General features: G+C 41.5%; 1 protein-coding gene across 3 annotated transcripts in view; it reads left to right on the plus strand.

Moving 5' to 3' along the window:
• Positions 1 to 20,412, plus strand: part of ppargc1b (peroxisome proliferator-activated receptor gamma, coactivator 1 beta) — a 93,434-nt gene extending 73,022 nt beyond the window's left edge. For all 3 annotated transcript variants that reach the window (XM_079352341.1, XM_079352342.1, XM_079352343.1), the window contains exons 4-12: positions 5,165 to 5,290; positions 7,402 to 8,452; positions 8,729 to 8,774; positions 10,637 to 10,701; positions 11,335 to 12,004; positions 12,968 to 13,025; positions 13,345 to 13,463; positions 13,944 to 14,071; positions 14,325 to 20,412. In XM_079352341.1, coding sequence (XP_079208467.1) covers positions 5,165 to 5,290; positions 7,402 to 8,452; positions 8,729 to 8,774; positions 10,637 to 10,701; positions 11,335 to 12,004; positions 12,968 to 13,025; positions 13,345 to 13,463; positions 13,944 to 14,071; positions 14,325 to 14,416 — 2,355 coding nt within the window. In that variant the 3' untranslated portion in view covers positions 14,417 to 20,412. The remainder of the gene's footprint in view (positions 1 to 5,164; positions 5,291 to 7,401; positions 8,453 to 8,728; positions 8,775 to 10,636; positions 10,702 to 11,334; positions 12,005 to 12,967; positions 13,026 to 13,344; positions 13,464 to 13,943; positions 14,072 to 14,324) is intronic.
• The last annotated feature ends 3,202 nt before the right edge of the window (positions 20,413 to 23,614 follow it).

Below are 23,614 nucleotides of genomic sequence, written 5' to 3' on the forward strand. Positions count from 1 at the left end.
ACACACACCGCCGTCCCTGTTTCTGACACACTGCCATGCACCGCCACTACTATTACTACTGTCGTTGCTGCAAGGCTTCTACACTTTCCACCTCTTTTTCTTTCCCTTTGTTTCTACCACAACTTCTGAAATCAGTTCCCTGGAGTGTTTCCTTGGTACTTCTCCAGGCAGCAAGTTTGTGATTGGTAAGACAAGACAAGTCAGTTTTTTTTTTTTTCTAAAGTTAGAAGATGCCTCATATCATTTTTTTGAGGTATAGTGATGAACAATAATGGGTGCTGTATCCAGAGAACAGGAAAACTGAAAACAGTTGTTCAAGCAGTCGATACCATGCATTTTCAAGCTCCAGGGTTGGTCTCACTTCCAAGGTTTGAAAGTCATTCTTTTTACCTTTGTGTGTACAATGGCCACAAATCTCACACTGTATCAGAGTGCATTGTATGAAACTGCTCCGAATTTATCTCGGTCACTCTTCAAAGACAGTGCACACAGACTCAATACTATAGATTACACATTGAAAAACATACTTACTGTGTTTGTCATCAAAAAAATATTTACATCATCCCAACGTCAATAAAACTGAATAATAATCCTGCATCATTGCTATACACTGACTCATTACAGTGCAATTTCAGGATCTCAGATAAAACAAACAAACAAGATATTTAAACATTACCATATATGTCCCATTATCCTGCAACCTCTTTTTCCATTTCACTGTCAAAAATAGCAACCTGACATTCACATCCACTCTCACAGAGAAGCCCGCTGTAATTACATGATTCTGTTTACTCTACCGTAGCTGCCAGATGTGTATGTGTGTGTGTGTGTGTGCGTGTGCGCGTCTCTTTATCCTCTGTTTCTATCAGATGAGTAGTTTACTGTCAGTCGACCGCTGTCACTCATGTTTTTCAGGCCTGAGTGTGGCGCTGCCCTCTACTGGTGAGGAGTGATTAGAGAATAAGTGCCATCAAGAACTCTGGAGCTCAGTTTATTTCAAATTGATGAGAGACTTTAAAAGCTTGATTAGATCCAAATACATCTTCAGTTTATCCACACAACACTTTATGTTAACTATTTAGATCGCTCATGCTTGTTTTGTTCAGAGAAACAAATTGAATTGTTGTTTTATGGCTGTATCTTTCTATGTCTCTGAATGTTATTTGATTACTTATTGTAGTCCCCATTTGAGTAAGTAGATGTATGTATAAATCACATTTAAAGCTGAATCTTGATGACAAACGTGAGGCTTAGTAAATATAATGACAGATATCTTTGTGATATCTGAGGGTTTAAAGAGTTGTAAATTAACTGATAGCTTGATATGAATTGATTTATATCTAAGCTATATCATTAAAAACAGTATTTGCAATTATTTATTGCACTAACCAAATACTTACTACCTGATCAATGATTAGTTGTTGAAGCTGAGCTTCTCATTTCCCGTAACAGCCTTCCTGGGGTGATAAAGAAGGGAGAATCAGATCCTTCTTTTTAATCAATTCTTAAAAACCTCTCTTTTGTATCTTTTCTCTTTTTTGTTGCAATAATCACATGATTATTGTTTATGATTGTTTTTTTGTTTTTTTTTTACCATTCTTATCAGTTAACAGCCGTCTAGTATCCTTCTGTTGTGTCTTTATCTTCACTGCAGCTTTATTTAGTCTCTTGTTTTTGTTTGGCCATTGTGTTGGAGTTTCTGTTGTGATATTGCATTTTGAGACGATGTTTCAGATCAGCATTTAGATTGCTCATGTTGTAATACTGACACACTTTCGGTCATCTTTAATATAATCAGGATTAAGTTGAACAAGCAATGCCAAATGTTGTCTATTTTAAAAACTAAGAAGGCTTTTCATATCGCGACAGTATTTAAAAAGGATTTCAAACGCTCCCTCTCACCTGCTCACACGATTACTTTTGTGTTTACTCCCTCATTGTTGAGCCAATCAAGTGTTCTCTAATGTGTGTATCTGTTCTAGTTTTTCTCCACGGATGTGTCTGTACTTGTTATTTACGTGCACGTCACTTTACTCTTGCATGATTGCAATAGCACCTTTTTTTTCCTAGCCTGTTTGTGTGTGTGTGTGTAAGTGTGTGTAAGTGTTTGTGTGCATTTGTCCCAGCACAGAACAAGGCCTTCATTGATGCTTCCTGTGCAGCTCTGGACGGCATCCAGAGTAGAGTAGAGTAGAGTAAAGCAGAGAGTGTTTGAGGGGCCCGGTTGGTGCCGGAGGGCTTTCAGTGTTTCACACAGACACAAACCTTCAGTATCCTCTTCATTTCCCTCCATGAGACATTAGAGGAGCATCATCACGCAGTCTGTGCCAAGCTGGCTCGCCAACTAAAGGTCCACAGTGGCCCCATTAATGATGTGGGCGATAGACCTGTCAGTCATCTGACCCGGATAATATTTTGTGGTTACAGCCAGCCAACCGTATTCATTAAAACATTGGGTTAATGTGCAGTAATGCAATGATGTTGTACACAGAATGTGGTTCATATTTGACCCCTGGACAACCTGCAAAAAAACACCATCAAAACATTGACTTCTTTCCTGCTTCCTGCGTCATCCGTTTGATTTAAAATGACCTTTACCCCGACAATGTTTTAAATTACTTTCTCATATAGTTGTTTCCCAACCTTTAAGGCCAATAAAGTGGAATTAAAATGCCATTCTGGGGTTCCAAATATAAAGTTGTGCAAGCGGTGGGTCAGTAGGTTGAGTATATTTATAGATGTTCTGGCAGCATAATAAAGGTTAAGTGGAGGATAAAATAACCAAGATAATGGCGTGCTAATAACAAGAGGGCTCGATAATTAGGAATATAAAGCATTTTGAGTGTTTTTCTTTTACTCAATTAATTTAGATTTCAATTTTAAAGTGTGATGAGGGAAACGTTTTCCTGAGCTTGTTGTGCTCCTGTCTGTTAGTATGTGTAGCTGTCCAGCAGGTTTACACACTGACACATCATGACTTAGTTAACGGACACTGTAAAATAGCTGTTTCCGGCTGGCACCGTATCATGGCGGCCAGACAACCCGAGCTCAGTGAAATTCATGAAATGACCATGACCCCTTGATATTTTGTACTCCAGTCATGGAGTTACCTCTAACCATGTGTCTGCATCACAGGAACAAGGAAACATGGAGGAGAGAGCATCATAGGGGCCTGGACTGGGAGTTGAACCTGCGGTCGATGTGTAGCATCTGTACCCGGTATTCAGAGCTAAACCAGCTCCCATGAAAACAGCCCCATTAAAGCTCCCATGAGCTGTTTCTTGCTGTTTATGAAACAGACGGAAATGAATATTAATGCCTTGTTTGTGACCTAAAAATGCAAAGAAGAACATCTGCATAAAGATTGACTTCTTCAGTACAGTTTTTTTAAATATCTGAATTCGCTGCTGGAGGGTTTGTGTCAGACCAGTGTGAGGAACCCCCTGCTGCCAGAATAGACTTTTTTTCTTTTACAATTTCCATGGAAAAGATTCTGGAGGAGTGACACTATTTTTATAATGACATATAGTGAGAATGTTTACAGTATGAAATCAGCAAAGAGATGACAGACTCCTGAAGTTCCTCTTGTGAGCTCTAACACGAGACTAACACATTGAAATGGTACAGTAGCTCTTGTGCTAACTTTAGGCACCAAAGCTGATTATTCAGGTTCAGCGAAAAAATATGGCTTTGTGTAAATTAAGTAGTGAAGTCAGCTAAATGCATTGCAATACATTATGTGCATGACATAAGCAACACGTAACTTCTCAAAGAAACGTGATCATTCTTTATGTACATCCACTTCTAGAAGACTCCTTGTGTTCAAGAAATAGCGTCACCATTGACTTCCCAATGTTTCTTTTCATGTAATCTAAACACATTAATCATAGCGTCATTGCAGTGTTTATAAGTTGTGTTCATTCCAATACTTTGAGGCTGCACTATGCCAGGACGTGTTTTTCATTTACTGAGCAGACCCCTCTGCTGCGAATCATTTGGGGGGGGGGGGGGCGTCCTGCTCCAATCCCTGTTCCGATCACATCTGTATTTTCTACATTGTCTTCTCCTGCAGGGAATGCTGCACGGCTTAACGGGGGATTTTCTCCCTAAGCTGATTTATATCAGCTGATAGCCCTGTCATGAAGCTGTACGCCCTGGGATGAATGGATGAATAGACAGATGAAAAAAATAAAATAAAACAATGAAAGGATAGTGGGTAATGTGAAGCAGTTGTATTAATATCCATTTGAAAGGTAATACTCAGGGAAGGATTGAGGAGGGCTTTATTCTGTTTCCTTCACTGTATATAAACTGCTTATTCTGGTTTGATCTGAGAGAAGAGGAGAAGATGGGTGTGCGGTCAAAGATAACATTAAATGTGATTGATAGGGAGGTGGAAGAGGACAGCGTTGATGGTAAAGTGTATGGGTTCCCACAGAGATGGTGTTGGGAGCGATAGATGGCTGAAGATAGATGAAGATACATGGCAAAGATTTATGAATGAAAACAGGCGAAGAAGCTAGAGGCAGGAGAAGGATTAAAGGAAAGCAAGGAGACTTGGACAAGGAGAAGGAAGATGGGAAGGATGAGCCGCACTTTGGAATTAAAAGGACAAGACTGTAAAGGTAGATGGATGGAGGAGTAAAGAGAGGAAAATAAGTCATGTTCTGTGCCATTCTGGAGAGAGAGAGAGAGAAATGGTTGAATCCAGCTCTTTAATGGGAAACCTGAATGTGCCATGTAGCTGTCAGCTTTAGGGATGTGATGAATGTACAGTTTCGTAACCTCGTGGCCTCTCCTGCACGTTATTCTCTTGTACAAACATCCATCTGCAGGGAGTTAACGTCCGACAGAATATAGATTAGAAATTGGCATGAAAGGCTGAAGGAGCCAAACGTTGGACACTTTTATCTCACTATGAAGCTGTCTCGTTTTATCAGCTCGTCTCGTTTGGGCTTCTGAATAAAATATGGAAAAAGAAGTTGTAATATTTAACTACAGACGTGTCACGACATATTTAGCCTTTAGCTTTTCTTTCCTCACCCTCCATTCCTTTACCACTTTTGAGCCTCACATAAAATTTGCCTCTGTAATAAAAAAGAAAACGAGTACCATTTATGCATGTGCAACTTAACTGAATTCTCCTCCCCTTCTTCCTCACCAGCTGAAGAAGCTGCTTCTGACTCCCCCCAACGTGCCCACGAGCATCGACGCACACAAGGATAGAGCCGCCGGCCATCGCTACAGTAGCAGAAGCCTTCATCTGCGGCCAGTCAGACCTCTGGTCAAGGTAAAACGTGCAGTAGTTGTTGTGTTGTTCATACCTGTTGATTAAGGCTTACTGTAAACACAAATAGTAGACACTGACTCTTTCACCTTTTCTCCCTGGTTGGGAAGAACAGACACAGTCTGTGCTGTTGTATTCTGAGTCACATGTCTCGATTCAGTGGTTCATGCTCCTTCCTTTTGCCTCTTGAAGGCTAACAAAATATGATTTTCTTCAGTCCAGAGAGGTAGGAAGATAGAGCTGAAGTAATTTCAATGTTGCATAAAACTGATGAGAATCAGAACAATATATCAGGATTTCAACATTTTATGAAAGATGATTCAGGTTTGGAGTTGTTCAGGTACTTGGATCTGCTACCCCTTGTGTTCCCTTTAACTTGTCTCTTGTGCTCATCCTATAGAGAGAAAAGGTCGAAGATGTAGAAGGCCGCAGAAACTCTGAGGGGGGTTTGTTGAGAGAATATTGAGTGATTTTGATGTCAGCACATGACGTTTATACAGCATCTGGTTTGATGCCAACGGTCAATGTTGAATTCTTTGGACCGACCTTTTTCTGAGCCCTTAAGGTTACCATTGAACAGCTGGCAGTGCATTTCCTGCATATTGACATGTTTCTTTGAAAAAAGCAGGAGCTTGCTGGGGAGGATTCGGTGAAAGTATTGATGGACGTTTACAGTTAAGAAGTGTCAAGGTGTTGATGTGTTTTCCCTGAAAAAAAGAAATAGACTTAGTAACATCTCAGGGATGTGTCAGACTAGACTCTTGAACATTTATAACAGCTAAGTCCATAGCTGGACTTACGCGATGCTGGATTGACAGAGTCGTCCACTTCTGAGGAACCCTAACCCTTTGAGCTCACCATGATAAACACTTCACTTCACGCTCAGAACTTTTCAAGCTTTAAGAAACCTTCAACTGCTGCCTGTGATAGATGTGATGTTGGTAGAAGAGAGGACATTAACAATGACTACTGCTGTATGACTTAGCAGTAATTGGGTGGCTTCTAGCATCACAGCTTCAAGTAGTCATTGATTACAACACCAGTCATTTATCTTGAAGCAGCTCAGAGCATGGTGAGCCTTCAGACAGCTTCCTGCTCTGGATTAAGCGCAGAGAATACAAACACGAACCAAACAGGGATAAGCCAACCCTGTATCCATCGCACAACCTCCTAACCTCCCTGTTGCTTGCTCTGTGTATGTGTGTGTGTGTGTGTGTAAAAGCTTTAGTTTTAGAGCAGTGTGGCTTTGCCGTGGCAGATGGCGGGAGTATTGACTGACAGGGCAAGAGTGCAACAGTGAATCACAGTCTCTATCTCTTTTTTTTTTCTCTCCATGAGTAATATAGAATCAGCCATTTCATTGCAGCTGCACACTGAATCATCCTGCACGAAGTCGGAAGCAAAATTTACTGCTTGTGTGTGCTGCTCAGTGTCCCTGTATCCAGGGCAGGAAATTGAAGATGCGCCCATGAGTTCATCAGTCTGTTTTTGTTGGTGCAAGGTGGTTCATTTTTCTTGTTCCATGAACGACTGTTGACAGTAGAGATGAGAGATTCGAGGGCATAGATTCAGTGAAGTTCTGCGCAAAATGAAAAATGTTTAATCTGAAACATCAAGACCAATGTCAGGTTTCAGGGTCCGGCTCACAGAGTCAGAGAATCAGGGCGTTTCCCTAAGGTTGACTCTCTGCATGAGAAATGTAGTTTGAGTGAAAGACTGCTTTAATAAGTTGGAAAAGTTGGTTTAAAAAAACGAGGCCAATGCAGAAGAGTCTTGATACCTTGTTTTTTCTTATCGCCAGCAGGGGGCGACTCCATTGGTTACAGGGAGAAGATGCAAGATTGTATTGAATCTTATCTTCCCACTTATTTATTATTTCAGACAGTTATTATTTACCAAGTCAGGATGTGTTATCAATTGCTAGTTTGGGGTCTCCTTGAATACAGCATGATGTTTATGCTAGTCTGCAAAACAGACGCTGACAGAAACAGAATGCAGTATTTAATTATTGTCCACACATGGCCACTTCCGGCTTTGTGAAACCCAGCTGGCAAAAATGTTTATTATGAAATTGTAGTTCATAACTCGATGGTTTCCCCATTCTCTGCCCTCAGAGTGACCTTCCTCAGGAGCGCAAGCCTCGAGCTGTACGTCCGGCAGGTCGCTTGTGCACCGAGCTACACCGCCACCTCACCACCGCCCAGGACTTGGAGGACGTTCCTGCCCCGGACACGGAGGAGGATGATGAAGAAGAGGACGAGGACAGTGAGTCCGAGGAGGATGAAGAGGAGGAGGAAGAAGAGGAGGAGTCCTCCAGCAGTGAGGTAGAGGGCGTGGCAGTTGTGACTGCCGCCCCTGTTGAGCCACCAAAGCCTCAGTTCAGCTCAGAGAAAGAACTGCACTCAGTGGTGGAGCTGATCACGTACATGCACACCTACTGCCTGCCCACACGCAAGCAGCAGGGCTGGGACCGTAAGGACCGAGACCTCCAGAGGCCTCGGGCCAGACCTGAAGCCTCCCGCCCAGCCGTGGCAAACTCCCACAGCCGAGTGGTCTTGGTGGCTACTCCAGGGACTAGTGGGGGCCTGACAGGGACAGGCAACAGTGCCCCGAAGAGGCTCCCCTTTGCAAGGCGAAGGGAGATGAAGGCCAACTCCCTTCTCCGTGAGCTCCTGCAGCAGAGCAGCTCTTATGATGTGAGCAAGCCTTACAGACTGCACAGCCCTCCTTACTCCCACTCTCACAGCCCCAACAGAGGAGGAGCATCTGCTCCTTCTGTCCTGGTTAAGTCAGCTCATGCCCTCCCCCCCTGCTCCACCACACCTAAACCAGAGCTTCGAAAAGACTCTTCCTCCCCTGAGAGGAGAAACTATTCCTTAGAGACTCCTCAAATCCCAGAGGAGTCAGCAGAGGACAACGGCTCCTTCTCGGTTCGTCGCTCCCGACGCCTGGCCTCTTTCCCCAGCCGGTTCGCCAAGAGGCTGCGGCCTGGACGGGCGAGGGAAGGAGAGGGCAGAAACAGGGAGGAGAAAGAGGAGGGAAGAGCGGGGGTTTCACACCTGCCCACCCAAACAGGAGGTGTAACCACAACCGACCCGGAGCACCAAACATCAGGTGATGGCAGCGCCAGTACGACGGAGGTGGACAAACCCTGCTGCCATAACGGTGAGTTAAAAGAGACATTCTTTTATATTTTCTTATTTTGAAAAGAAACTGTATGAAATAAGATTTTAAGCACAATCCACGAGAGCCAGATTAGAGCTGATCACGCTGATTACGAAGCTCTGAGTCAAACTCGGGTGAGAAAATACAACAGCTAAGAAATCATGCATTGTGAATGCAGTGCAGGATTAAAACCATGCAGTCATACACTCATAGTCATTGTTAACTGAAGGCGATTGGCAGACAAGGTTGTAACTGACTTTTCTCCTCTGATTATAGAAAAGCGAGCCTGCCTCTGTCTGCCTCTCAACCCCAAGTCCACAGGGTGAGTATCTCTGCATGCAGCACCTGCTGTGCTTCATCATGCGCTCGAGCTCAGAAAAAGTACTCCTTGTTCCATGCAGCACAGGGCTGTAAGAAGCAGGTGTTGAACACTGCTGAATCTTCTTTTTTAGGCCTGCATCAGACCCCTGTTATGTGTTAACCGGTTCTGATGGTGCTTCTGAACTGCACTTTGATATTAGGGGGGGGGGGGGGCTCCAAATGGAGCAGAAAGAAATTCAGCCAGCCTCACAGACGACTAGAGTAGATGCTGAAGGATGTACTAATTAAAGACAAACACTTTGAATCGTGAATCCAGCAGTGTTTAAAATGGAAAACAGATTCTTAATTCAATCGTGAACTCAAGAATCGAAAATCAAACAGTGAGACACCCAAAGATTCCCAGCCCTACTTTGGTACCACATGTTTCACAACTACATCATCTCTGCTATCTTAGTTATCGATAGAATTGAAAAGTTGCAAAGTGTTTAAAAAAAGCAACATAAATAAACAAAAGCTGCTGCAGGTTAAAGAGACGGAGCACTTTGTGAATCACACAGATACGTTGGCAGTGTTTCAGTAACTCGTAAACATGAGCTCAAGTTTTTCTCATTAAGAGCCTGAAATGAGATCCAAATGTGTTCAGTGGAAGCTGCTGTACCGCGTAGCTGAGGAAATTCATGTTCCATCACAAGAATTGTTAATTTATGAGTTCGGAGCGTGAGACCGACTCTATTAAGGAGCAGAGGATTGTTTCAGCTGAACTAATCTAGTGCCTGTAAACACGGAAATGACTGCGTTAATCACCTTTGGTCTATTTTTTTTTTTAAATTCTGCACTAATTGATTTGATCCTGTTTGTGCATTTTTGTCAATTATATAATGAAATGTTTCATAATCTGGCAGTAGTCATTACTTCAAAAGATATGTTGGTCTTTAAAACAGTTCTGACCCCTGCTGGTTTTAATCAGCATACCAATGTTCAACTGCCAAACAGATCCTAGGAGTGTCCTACTGAAAGTTTTTAAGGGAGTACAAAGACATCTAAATATTGTCCTCACGTCTGGAAGAAGACGCTGGAACCATATCAGTAGGCATCGTTTGTGGTCGTGTCGTGGTTAATCTGAAAATCTTGAATGTGTAATGACATAAACTAGGCAGAAATTCAACACATCTATTTCAACGACCCTAATGAATTGGTAGCCTGCCTGGCTTATTCAGATTTTAATTTGTGCCAGACAGAGTGCCCTCTCTCTGCTTTTACTTTTCCAAATTAACCTCCCAACCCATCCAGTCTAAAAAACCTGGAACATTTCCAGTTCAGACCAGTCTGAAAGCTGAATGTGTTTCCTGCACAAACAACTGGCCTCCTTCCATCTTCAGAATGAATCCTTCTTCAGACGGCTCACCCAAAAAGACAAAAGTACTGTTGCCTTTTTTTATTTGATTGTACTCTCCTGTTCTCTGTGGAGGGTAAGTAATATCCCGCCTGAAGCCAAACCACTCGGCACCGCTCCTGCCTTTCATGGCAACTGGAGAAACAGAAACAGACAGCCAGGAATAGAAAGCAGGAGAAGAATGGAGGGAGAGGACAGCGGAGTACATATGGCTGTTGTGATAAGAAATGAGGAGCGCAGAGAAAATGCCAGTACCATTTACAGGGGGGAACATAATTCAAATTCAGCAGACATCAGCTGAAAGTGGGCTGTTTTTCTTTCAGGGGGGAAAGAGGGAGCTTCCACTGAGAGCCTTTTTAAGCTGTTATTGGATTCCAGTTGACTTGAGTGTTTGAGAAACACAACCAATTCCAACATGACACAGCAGGGTTTAATTTCTTCCTCTCTTCTTTGATCTTCCTTTCCCCCAGAGAGTCCCAGTACAGCACCAAGCCTTTCGAGCAGACGCTCGGTGTGGATCTGTGTGGAACGGCAGGTAACTACGTCTCCTCTTCACTAATGTTTTTGTTTGGGTGTACATTAATTAAAGCCAGCAGGTTACTAATGATCAATAACACTACCACGTCTCTTAAAAAGGCAGATTCCAGTTATTTATCTCCCAGGCATGATTGGAGATTTGCAAGTTTAGAGACTTCCTCTGGTGGTCTCTTAAGCCAATAGCTGAAACACGGACTTAAATGACTGAAGTAATCTTCAGATCAGACGCAGCCAATCATATTACATCCTCTAAAAGTGCTTGTTTTTGCCACTAAGAGGCTAATTTATGCAAACTGTCTGACAATATCACCTCTAAATAGATCTTTTAGTTTAAATCCAAGAAACTTTTTTGTTTTAGAAAGAGCTGTTTCAGTGTTTCAAAAGCTCCAGAGTCCATTTACAGATGCAGTTATTTGGAGAGTTTACTGTATGTTAGTTGGTGGTCTGCCATTGAAATCACAATTACACAAAGAGGCAGTGATGGACGAGTGACTCCTGAAAGATAAAACAATGTCCTAAAAAAACACAATGTGAAAACGCTTCAGCCATAGAAGGTATTAATGTTTGGACTATTTCTTAAAGGTGAAGTTTTTATCCTGCTTATGTTAATATTGTTTCCCTCACCCCCCAGGTCTCACCCCTCCCACCACCCCGCCCCACAAACCTGTGGAGGATGAGCTCTTCAAACCTGCAGAGGGAGGGAAGAGTGGAGAGGGAGCAGGCGGAAGCAGCAGTGGGGATGGTGGAGGAAGATGCAGCGAGTCAGTTCACCCGGCTGCAAACACCAACACCACCAACGTTTCCATCAAGGGCTCATCCTGGCTGAGCCGCACCCACCATCAGCGGAAGCTTCCAGAGCAGACGGAGCTGTACGCCCAACTTCGGCGCATGGGCCAGGCGGGTGATAGTGACACCCACCGCACGTTCGGAGATCACGACTACTGTGCGCTGAGCCTCGGGGAGAGCCGCAAGCGGAGCGCTGCCATGCTTGGCGCCATGCTACAGGCACAAGGAGGCAGCGATGGAGTTAGCAGTTTGGCACCCAAAATGGTCAACGATCAGGTTTCAGATGGAAAGGGCACAGAGGGCGAGGAAAGGCTGCTGGTGTCAGAGGGTGAAGATCCGCTCGAGAAGCGGGCAATGACAGTAATGATCTCCTCATCGTCACGCTCAGACTGCCAGTCTGACGCTGCCACGCCTCCAGCTTCGGAGGAAGAGGCAGAACGCTCGTCTGCGTCTCGCTCACCTTCGCCCATTCTCCACCTTTGTCCCGACTCGCCCGCCAGCAAGACAGACTCCAGGTGAGACAGACAGACGGGTTATCAGATCTGGGTCAAGAAGATTAGATTATCTGAAACTCCTGTCTGCATTTCAGTTTGGGAGACAGTGAAAATCAAGATTTGGCAGAGGGAGTAAAGGTAGAACACAGTATGAGATAAAGAAATCCTGAGAGGAAAGTACAAGACAGGAGATAGTCTGCATTGTATAAGAACATTTCAGACATTCATACGATGTGGTTTAGTTTAGTTCTCTCTGCTAAATTTACAGTGAACTACTGACAATAAAGTCTCTACAGCCGTGCAGCTATTCATTGATGGCTGAAAGTAATTCTTTATAATGCCAAATTTATCCCCAATGATGCGTGTAAAAAAAAAAAATGTATAGCAACATTTCTGAAGAATGAAATGTCATTTGTTGCCTTAAATTTTAAATCATTCATCACCTAACCCTGCAAACAATCAAACAAAGCGTCTGAACGGTTGAACACTTGAAGCTTTAACTCAACGAGCTGAAACTTCTGGTCTGAATGCATCATCTACTCGTCTCATCTTCGATGTTTACGATTCAGTTTGTGAGTGTGGGTTGATTTTAAAAACAAAACAAAGGAAGGAATAGTTGTATGTTGAACAGCCACATCTAATTTGACGATTTGAAGATGCGATTTGAGGATTGTACTATCCTAATGAGAAGGTCAGTGTTCTTCTGTTCCTTGTACATTAGAGAGTGACTTGTCATAGAAAAAGGTCACATAGCTTCTGTAGAGCGAAGGCAGTGATAGTAAAAGGGAGGGAGTGTATGAGGACGAGATGATGCAGAACAGAGCCGTGCTGTACTGCAGTCACAGGGAATTAGAGACTCCTCTTTTTGCCGCAGTTCACCTGTTTCCTCAGCTCTGACATTTCAGCTTCACCTTGTGTCCGTCCTTATCTCAACCTGCTGTCCTCTCTCTCTTTCCCCTTTTTATTCTCGTCTCCTCTTTTCAGTGAGAACTCGGAGATCTGTCCTGACGACAAGCAGAGGAACAAAGTCAAGTCTGACGAGGTACAGAGAACGTTCATGCCCTACATTATTCTCATTGTTCTGCATGCCACAGTGCCGTTACACGACAGAAACTTGTTTTTAGAACAAACTCTATGGCAATAACTTTTAGTTCACCAGAAGTCTCTAAAGATATAGCTTCTGTCCCAAAACTCCAAAGAGTTTAAGGAACAATCAGATGTTTGATAATTAAACTGCATGTAAAGGGTCTGAAGTGTTGAGCCTCAGGCCCTTCACTCTGCCTCTCTGCTTTAGTTCCTTATCCATCCCTATTCCGTATTGTCCTTTGTCCTTACTGTTGCCATGGTTTCCCTGTTGCCAGGACAACTGCCAGGTGTTTTACATCCACAACCTGCCAACCAGCGTGACCCAGAACATGCTGAGGAAACGCTTCCAGGTTTTCGGTAAAGCAGAGGACTGCAAAGTCATCATCTGCAACGAGTAAGTGTCCTGATCTGGGTTTCTCCATTTCAATTGAAGACAGTAAACCTGTTGAGGTAAAACGGGTCACGTTCTGCGTGTAGGCACGTTGCATCAGATAGAGGATATTTACTCATGTAGCTGCAGTGCCAATGCATATTAGATTGAGATGTTATTGCAAGAATAATTGACCTACTGAGCTTTACAAATGTAAACAGCAAGTCATCAGAAATGCATGTCTCAATCTCCCTGAAGTCATCCGACAACCAGTGAAGGAAAACTGTGTTGAGATTCAATAAACACTGCAAAATAATTGTTTGACTGATTTAATCCAATTGCATTTTTTAATCTATTCATTGAGTAAACATTGACTGTAGGATGCATATGATCGATCCAGCCTTGTTCACTCTCTACCAACACGAGTGCGTAACTTGTTCCTTTCCTGAAAAGCCAACTGTCCTATTAATGCACGTCTCTGTTGCCCTGCTCGTGCGGTTGTAGGGAGCGCTGTGGGGTGATAAAGATCCGCCAGCAAGGGGCTCAACGACACCGGAGAGAACGGGAGACTGTTTTCCAAAATGGACCGGCAGGCTTGAGGAGGCTGACAAGGAAACGCTACATCGATCTTGGTAATGAACACACACTAATCTTTTGGCATTTTCCGAGGAGGCTTAGCTGTTGCTTTCTGAATTCTGACATGATTCCTGCCTCAGAAGTTTCTAGTTGTTAGCGTGAGTTGTAAAACTTGTGAGCAGGTCACTTTAGTGTTTTGAATTTAGACTGCAGTACCCGTTTTAAACACAGGTGTCAGTGTTACACATTGCTCCTTTACGTTTGACTCTAATTGTTTTGGTTTTACGATGTATTCTTCTTGTCTCACAGATGAGGCAGGTCCGGGTCCTGTGAAGAGCAAGTACGATGCACTGGACTTTGACACTCTGCTGAAGGAGGCCCAGAAGTCCCTGCACCGCTGACAGCACAGTGCCCCCGACTGGCCAGCCTTAGTAAACTGCAGCATCGACCCTCCGACTACACGGCTCTGCTCTCCGACAGGCCTCTCAGTACCTCCATGCAAGGCAACCTCGCAAAATGTTTACATTTTTACCATTGGAATAAAGTAACGATAGGGACCTTGTTTTTTTTAAGTTTCTTTCACCGGAGGATACTGCTTAAAAATGAGGATGACACTGGGCGTTCAGAGGAGTTATGAGACAACGGAGGAAGTAGGACTTCAAACAGCAATGGTTCAACTGCAAACAATAACGCTACCGTTCTCTGCTGAACAACAATGACAAAGCTGTATGTGTTGGTGACATCATTGCCCGCCTTGGGAGAGCGGGTGTGAGAGACATCTGTAGCAAATCCTTGCTATTCCTGCGTTGCGTTGGTCGTCGTGGTGTGCGTTTCTGCGTGTGCGTGTTCTTTGTTCTGTTTCTTTTGTAAAAAAAAAATAAAAATAAAACTCCCTCTTTCCGGTTACGGGTGGTGAACCTGCAAGCTGCGATCGCCATGAAGTTGTGTGGTTGTATAACCAGAAAAAAAAAACCTGCTTTGTTTTAGCGAAAAATTGTGGATGTTAAAAGTTTTAAAATCTATTGTGTGTGTGTGTGTGTGTGTTATGGACAAAGAATATATATATATATAAAAAACATTTAACGTAATCATTTGATGACTGATGAAGTTTACAAATCTAAAATGAAGAAAAAAATCATGTTTTTTTCTTTTTTTTGTAACTGTAGCGCTTCCTTGATTTGATCTATGCACTGTAAGGAGGTCAATGTCTCCACTGTCCTCCACTCCCCCCCCCCTTTGAATCTATTCTCTAACTCTGCCATGCTGAATATTTTCGCTTCTGCTACTGGCTGCTGCAGGCTTTGTTTGGTAGATGTTTTATACATTAAGAGCACAGCTTGGACCAGGGAAAAAATTCACCTTGAAATCAACTCATTCATGGAAGCGTTCATTGGAAAAGAACTGACATGTTGAGATATCAATTAGGCTAAATAACTCCTTTAGATTAATGCAAGGACGGACGCATGCTTCAAATGTGACTAGCCTTGAGCTAGAATTACAATTAAGTGTTGATTTAAAAGAGGAATGTAAAAAGAATTGATTGGGAAGCAAGTCGGGGCTGAATAGAAACTCAGTTTTGAGACAGCAAAACTAACAACTTAACCAAACCAACACAGCAGGTCCTCAGCAGTGACACATTGACATTTCTTTGGTCCAAAAAATTAGACCCAAGGCAAATAGACGATTATTCTGCTAATTGATTTTGAGACTCATCAAATATGCTCGACTCGAGTATCCTCCTGGCTAATCAGAACTTCGGCTTAAAAAACAAACACGGGCCTCAAATGTTGATTCCAGGTCTATTTTTTCCAGTCTAGAGGGGTCTCGATGTATCTCCGATACGGTCCCACTGAACATGTGTCAAAAACAGGCTGAAGCCTGGCGACACCTCTCGAATGCCACAGCCAATGCAACGGTTTCTGTTTACATTTGGACTGCAGCAAGCAGGAATTAAATGGGGAAATCAAGTTTGCTTTAAGTCATGAACTCAGTATGAATTCATAACCCCTGCACAGTGTCCAAACATGTCTTCTTTCTGATGACATCCCTCCCATCATTACCGGCAAAAATATTTCAAATCACATCCAATCATTTTTTTTGGAACACCCTATTTAGCTTTACGTTGCCCACCCACGAAACCTTGTCATGATTAAGAGGGAGATGAATCTGATGGTTCAAATGGAATGTATTCAAGAATCTGAATGTAATAGTGTTTTCCCCATTTCTGCTTGCCAAAAGATTGTGGAGCTTTTTGGTGCTTTAAAAGGTAGGCTTGCTTCGTCATATGGTTTACTGCCTGTGACCGATTATGGCTTGCGAGGCAGTCCGGTTAGCACCTATTTTACAATCCTAATGCAGCCAGTAGCACCAGCCATGAAAAGGGAGAGAGCTTCCAAGCCTGCCAATATGGTGGCATCACACCGCCACTGACGACACAGCCAGGGAAGAGCAAGGGATGGGCTTAAACATAGCGAAAAAGTTTCAGACAAGAATCTGATTGTTGTCTGGGAGGTACTGTATCAGCTGAGCATCTCTACCTCACACCCATCCATCCCTGCTCCACCTTCTCTTTGTATTTCTTTCTTCTACTGGATGCTCTCCCCCCCCAAGTCTCTCGCTCTGTTGTGTTTCTTGTCTGAAATTCTCTGTGTAGGGATGTAAGGGTGTCTCTAACAAATGGGTGGTTATGGGTAGTTTGAGGGTTTTTGTTGGATTTTTTTAATACTAAGACTCCTCCTACCACTAAGCTTCTCGTGAGGGGAATAATCTCTAGTCTATCGCTGACTCTCTCTCCGCTTGCCTCATAATGGTTTCAAGCGTATCTGTTTCTTGGAGTCTCGACCTTGTGTCCTTGTGTAACTTGAGTGTTTTGTCTTTGTCTCGTGTTTGAGTCGGACACTGCTGACGCTTAAAGGTTGGTCAGGACGGGGTGGGAGGGGTTGAACAGTGGCGAGTGGTTTGGTTGGTCCTTGAGTGCAGTTGGAAGGGAAGATTCCCAAACCTCCCCTTTCTCATAATCTTCAAGGACACGCCATTCCTACCGACTGCTCTCTTCCTCCTCTCCTTGCCGTGGGAATTTCAAGAAAACGCAGTCCGACTCTTCCTCTAACTAAATCTCTATCGCTTTTTGTCTCTGTGGGTTCAAGGCCTTGTTTCCAGGTCTTACCCAAACCCTGGTATACTCCCTGCTTTTTAACAGTTAATCCATCTTTCCCCAAAACCCTGTTCCGCGTCATTGCTCTATCTAATCAACTCCTTGGTAACACACACAAAAAATTGAATGTTTACATCACTCGATTCTCCTTTGACTTTATTAGGAACGCACACTAAGTACAAAGGCGCCTTATTCAGTGTTTAAAAAAAAAAATTCAAGCAGCAAGTGAAGTGGCCAAGAGGGAGGCACCTTCTTGAGGATCACCGATGTCCAAAACTAACTACAACAATTTAGTGCTATACATACTGATTGAGAAACTAGGTGTCAATTAGAATTAAACGGGGGGGTGGGGGGGATTTAAACAAAACTAATCGTGAACAACTGAATGAGTATTTGTGCTTAGTATGTATACTACTAAAAAGTGAGAGAATGTGCTGGTTTACATATTAAAAAAAAGAATATATTATAATATATGAATATAAAATGTGTATATAGCACTATGCCTCGTTGTAAACATAAATTGTATTGTGTGTTTGTTTTTTAAAGGTGGCGGGTCATAGTCGATTGCTAATCAGACAGGAGACGGTCAGGTCAGTTTTGTTCTGAGGAGTTCGTGTTTGTTCAGTGCAGGGAGGAAATTAAGGGAAAAAAATGAGTTGAAATGACTTACCACACAAAGTCCGACACTGTAGTGAAAGAAAGACAAAAAAAGATCCAAGTATCCCTTTAGACTACCACACTAGAAGGTTCCATTTCTTTGCTGTTTATGAAATATTTTTCACTGTTTCTTTTTTTTCCTGTTTTCTTAAAAAGCAATTTAAAATGCAATACATAATAATCTTATCTTTAAGACAGCCTTTCCGGGGAAAAAAAAAAAAAAAAAATCTGAGGTAATAATGTACAGTATATGGTTGGTTGTTTAACTACAACATGGGTAATCTTTGAGCTACGGATTCAATATGCTACTGAACTGTATGTAGACTGCTGTTCAACACACGTACACACACGCACACACACACACACAACTACGGGAAGAATGGGGCAGTTGCGTCGTAAACACACAACACGTACACAAAAGAAATGGTACCAATATACTCTTGCACAAATAATGTCCCAAGTAGTGAAAAACCTTTACAATATTTTCCTCTCATCAAAAGTAAACTGATTTAACTATGTTATTATCACATTTTGATGGTGCACAGGTTCCGAATTGCATTGGACACTTACTCGTATTACAGTAACAGATGATGAACTGTAAATGTGTGACTGGTAAAGGAAGCGGGGGATACGCACAAAAAAAAAGACTGGTTTGTTGTTGGTGTGACCCGTTGAAGTTTCCGACTCGTTGATACAGATGAAGTAGACACTGTAGAAAACCCAATGTGACTGCAGCGAGAGCAAGCGTTCGATCAAAAGAACAGCCATCGAATAGAAGTTACAGAAGATATATTGGTCCAAATATGGACGCCTTACGGGAGGATTAATGCATCGGTAACTGTGTTGCATCAAGCTGCAGCATGTGCTTTAATTTGAATGAAGAAAAAGCTCAAATTTGGCTTCTTTTTTTTTCAACAAATAATTGATAAAATGAGTTTAGGATTGAAACAGATCCAGAGAAAACTTAAAGGTAGTGGGCGGGAGAAGAAATGTGCCCTAAGACCATCCAATTATTGAATGATGGTTTCTACATGGATCTTGGGAATGCAGGAGACATTGGGATTCCTACAGTACCTATTGCTGTGCTTGTGAGGGTACCTTCATTGTTTGGAGGTGAATGACATCAACACCCCATTTTCATTATGGCAAGCCTTAAAACTCAATCGGGGGGAAAACGAAGCTACCACTAGCTTTTGTTATAACACTTTCAACTCCTTTCCAATCCAATGTGGTTTTATTATTAAATAATTACTGACGTAATTAAAACTTTTTCAATAGCCATATTATAAAAAAAGCTATATACATATATATGAATATATATTTGTGTGTTTGTGTAGATATCTAGATGATTATATACTTTCTTATAGAAAACTTTGATGTTGACCATTCTCCTCAATGTTTTGAGAACACGTTGACACATTTCAGCATAATAATACAGCTGTCCGCTTGGTCTAGGTCCTAGGTCGATGGACAACGAATCCAAAAATATATTTAAAAAAAAGTGAAAAAAAAAAAAGAAAGAAATGAAAAAAAAAAAAAAAAAAACTTCCAAAGGGAATAACCCCTGTCAGAATGCAATACTTTCTTTCCACTCTTCATTTCAGAAAAATGGAAAATGGCAAGAAAACCATAAAACTTGATAGGCAAGTTGACCAAAAAATAAAAACCTAAACAATAAAGAGTGTTGCTCATGAACAACAGCCACGTCATACTTACTTTTATAGATGTTGTGTTTCCAATACCATGGCCCACTAAAAGAACAAGTCCTTGCTTTTTTATGCCATTTCCTGTTTGGTTCAGAAAACAATGTATGTGTCAGCTAGCCACACCATCACTACCAGGACAGGAGCGCTTGCAATACTGATCTGATTTTAATGACGAGTTTCACTTCCGTGTTTGATCACATTTCAGCATCAACAGATGTAAAATACACAGAATCTAATGGGTAGTCTGTTCAACCTGATGGCAACAGTGATGTCAAATAGGCTTATTGTGAGTTTCTTTTTTTTTTCAGGGGTGGAAGAAAATGTTTTAACATAAAGGGCATACATTGTTTTTGTTGTTTTCATGACTTTTGATTTTATTGTCTATTTACATCTAATGACTATCAAATTCACAAATGATTCTTTTTCTCTCTTTTTTTAACTTAGTTTTTGGTAAAAACAAAAAGGTAAATACTGCTAGTGAGATTTTATATTTTTACATATGTTGGTTTTATTTCGCGTTTCTTTTTTTTTTATTTATACGCCACTTAGTTTGGATGTCTTTAAATGGTGTTATTTTCTCCGTTTGGTTTTTTTTGTGTGTGATTTCATATGTCTTGAGAATGGAGACAAAGGCATTTCAGTATTTTTGAATTGTTAAAATCTAGTTTCATAGAAGCGGAAGTATCTGATGTTATAAATTATATTTTAATTCATGTAAATAGTTTAAAACAGAAGACTATGGCTTCCTTTTTAAACTGAATACATTTCTCTTCAGAGATTGTTTACATTATGAAACTGTAGAGATGTGCTCCTCATATACTGTATAAAGTACATATATTCATTGATTTGCCTCCAAAAAATAAAATCCTAATGAACAGCATTGACTTGGTGCAGGTGTTGATTTATGACCAAGGACGACATGAAGTCAGATATTATTTCAGCTTGTTGTTGACTTGTGTTTTAGGTGTTAAATAAACATTAACACAATGAATCAGTTTTACTCAAATAATTTCCTTTGAGTGAAATCTAAATGCTGTTTGAACCATTTTCTATTATGTGATATAATGACACATTCATAGGAATTCATGTATTTGCATAGTGTGTCTATCACTGCTGTGTAGAGGTTCAGCATTCATAAAGCAGTAACATCATGGACCTTCCCCTGGTTAAACAGCATCCTATTAACAGGCTGCTGGCAATTTTCTGCCTGGCTAAACTGTGATTCACATGTCACTGACTGCACTGAGGGTTTCTGCACAAGACACCACTATACCAGCACACTGCTGTTTTAATGGTATCTGATCTACTGTCACTCACACACTACCATTAATATGAGGACATCTACCAAGGCTGCGGTAGGCAAGGAAACTCTACATTTATCTGGTTGAATATCGGTAATATTCAACCTCATTTGGTGAAATGGTACAGACAATTTCATGGATGGCACAATATGGCAGTTTTGAGTCATCAATAAAGATAGAGACTAAAAAAAACAAAGCTTTAAATCTTGGTCAACAACAACAGCCATCACACTGTGCAACCAGCTGGTTATTCTGCCCATTTGAACAGCCAATGCTCAATTAAGTTGTTCTATAACCCCAAAATACAACTCCCACAACTCCATCTTCCGAATAAAAAGTTAAACCTAAAATTTCAATAGTTGTATAATTGAATATAGAAGACTGACACAAATCCAGAAAATCTGCCCAACAGGCTATGTAGTCCGGATATAACGTGTCAGCCAGATGTCCTAAGCCCCATTGGTAAGAAATTATTATTACCTTGGGAGCTCTGATAATGTGCAATAAATGTGGAGGATATCTGTGTTTCTATTCCTGTACGAATCAACCATGTTTATGATTAGTAAAGTCTAAATTCCAGGGCAGATCATTGACCATATTTCAGCAAACACATAGAGAGATAACAGTAATCCCGTCTGAATCGGCAACTCACTGATTACGGCTAATAATGTGTCTTAAGTAGGTTCTCCGGTTTTGTCTGAAACTTTTTTTCTGATGGAGAATTGAGGCTTCGTTGGACATTCGTTGGACACGGGAGGATTTGGGCGCTTCGCTCCCCTCAGCGCGTATCTAGTGATGCCTGGTGTAGCTGTGTTCAAATCTGCCAGCCGCCCCCAGAGACAAGGCTAAGGTGATACGGCAACTCAACATTTCTAATCAGAAATGCTTCAAAATTCAAGTACAACAGACTTCACGTGCCGCACTAAACACGAAAATTAGGGGGTAACTCTCAACTTTCTACAAGTCCCCAGGTAATAGTCCTACAGATACTTTTACATCCTAAAAGTGAGATAATTAGTAGGAAGAGTAATGTATGATAAAGGGAATTTATCTTTGGTTTGTACAGCTGCTTTCAAAGCATTAACCTTTTAACCTATGTGATTAACTGAGCCGCCCAAAGCCAGAGGAGAAAGCAGACAATTAGAAATCATTCTGTCAGCCATATCCTGCCCTGCTGTCCTCTGTTTGGTTGTTTCTGTGGGGCAGTCGTGACTGCAGCAAACAGAGCAGCGCTGCAGTGCAGAGTTATTAGACACACAGCGTCGTCCCCGTGAGCTTCAGCTTAACTGTGACAGGAACACCAGGACAAGAGACTATTGTCGACCAGGAACCTCAGAACTGTGCTGTGCCTGTCAGAGCCTCTCACGTTACAATGCAGTGAATTTTCTGACTGTTTTGCACTGCTGCACACTTTTTCTTTCATTTAGTTTTGCTTTGGTTTAACTATATACATGAAACATCAGGTTCATCAGTTCTTATTCCTTATGGCAGATGTTTTTCATTTGTATCTTTAAACCTTGCACATTGTGTTGAACATTGAAGATGCAACTTGTAGAGCTCAACTGGTGTGCAAGCATCAATTTCAAATCTGTCTCCAGCTCATGTTGTCAGTTGAACTATTCAATTACTTTGTACTACTAATAACGTTAATTCAAAGCAAACAGATGACCAGAAAAAGAAAATATGGTGCAGCAGATGGTGAGAAGATTCATACACTGATCATCTGTTTTGCAGCAAAGCAAAGTCCGACTGACTTTAGCTGGTTTAAAATACTTATTTTAGCCGTTTTAGCAGCTGTGTGGAATACATGTCTGAAGAACTTCTCAAACTGCAACACAATGGAATATTTTGGACACAGGAGAAATGAGACTGGTCCTTCAAGATCGGAATAAAGTTGGCCCAATTTTAAACATTCAGTGGAAACCAACACAGGGCTAAAACATGCTTTTAGGGCAGTATATTATAATGCATTTAAATATTATGGTCGAGAACTTTTAGGTCTTGGACATTAGAACTTCTCAGTCTGTATTTTACAGTAGCACGAGTCAGTGTGAGAAATTAAGTACAGTGGATGATACATGTTGTGATGATTTAAAATGAATGGTGTATATTCAAAGATATGTGGCTGTTGCATATTTTTCTCCAGCTAACTGAGCTCAAACATGGCACAGTGCAGTGAGCAGTATCAGGTCAAAGGTCACCTCATGCAGCACACTAATAAACAGTCACTTTCATTGCATGCTGAAAATATGAGACACATAATAAGGGGGGGGGATATACAGCTAAAAACTTCAGCTTTAGCTCGTCCACAAGTTTTTAATGATATTACAAGATCTTCATTGCATTTATTTTACTGTTGATTTAAGTATGCCTCTATACTATAGAGGCATACCTATAGAGTCTATAGGCTACTTTTCTAAAAAATTAAACTGCAAAATATTCCAAACAACAATAAAGGATCATAATATATTTGTAATTGAGAAATGTTTTAACACTTGGTTTTGGGTATAAAAACCCAAAACCATCTGGACAGTTTAAGGAATTTTGACCATGAGAGAGAAGAAAAACTGCTTTTCTGCTACAGCGGTATTTGATGCTGTTATATTATCACCGAGCAGATGCAGGTATATTCACTGTGCTAAAGTTTGTGATGCTGTGGGTTTCTGCACAGATGCTGCACATTGCTGGACTTGTTTAGTAAGCTTCTTAACTGTCCTCATAAGACACGCTGAGCTAAGCAGCACCACTCACATCACACCTGCAAGAGACTGAAATGGTTTA

This window comes from Symphodus melops (assembly GCF_947650265.1).
Source record: "Symphodus melops genome assembly, chromosome: 9".
Lineage (NCBI taxonomy): Eukaryota > Metazoa > Chordata > Actinopteri > Labriformes > Labridae > Symphodus > Symphodus melops.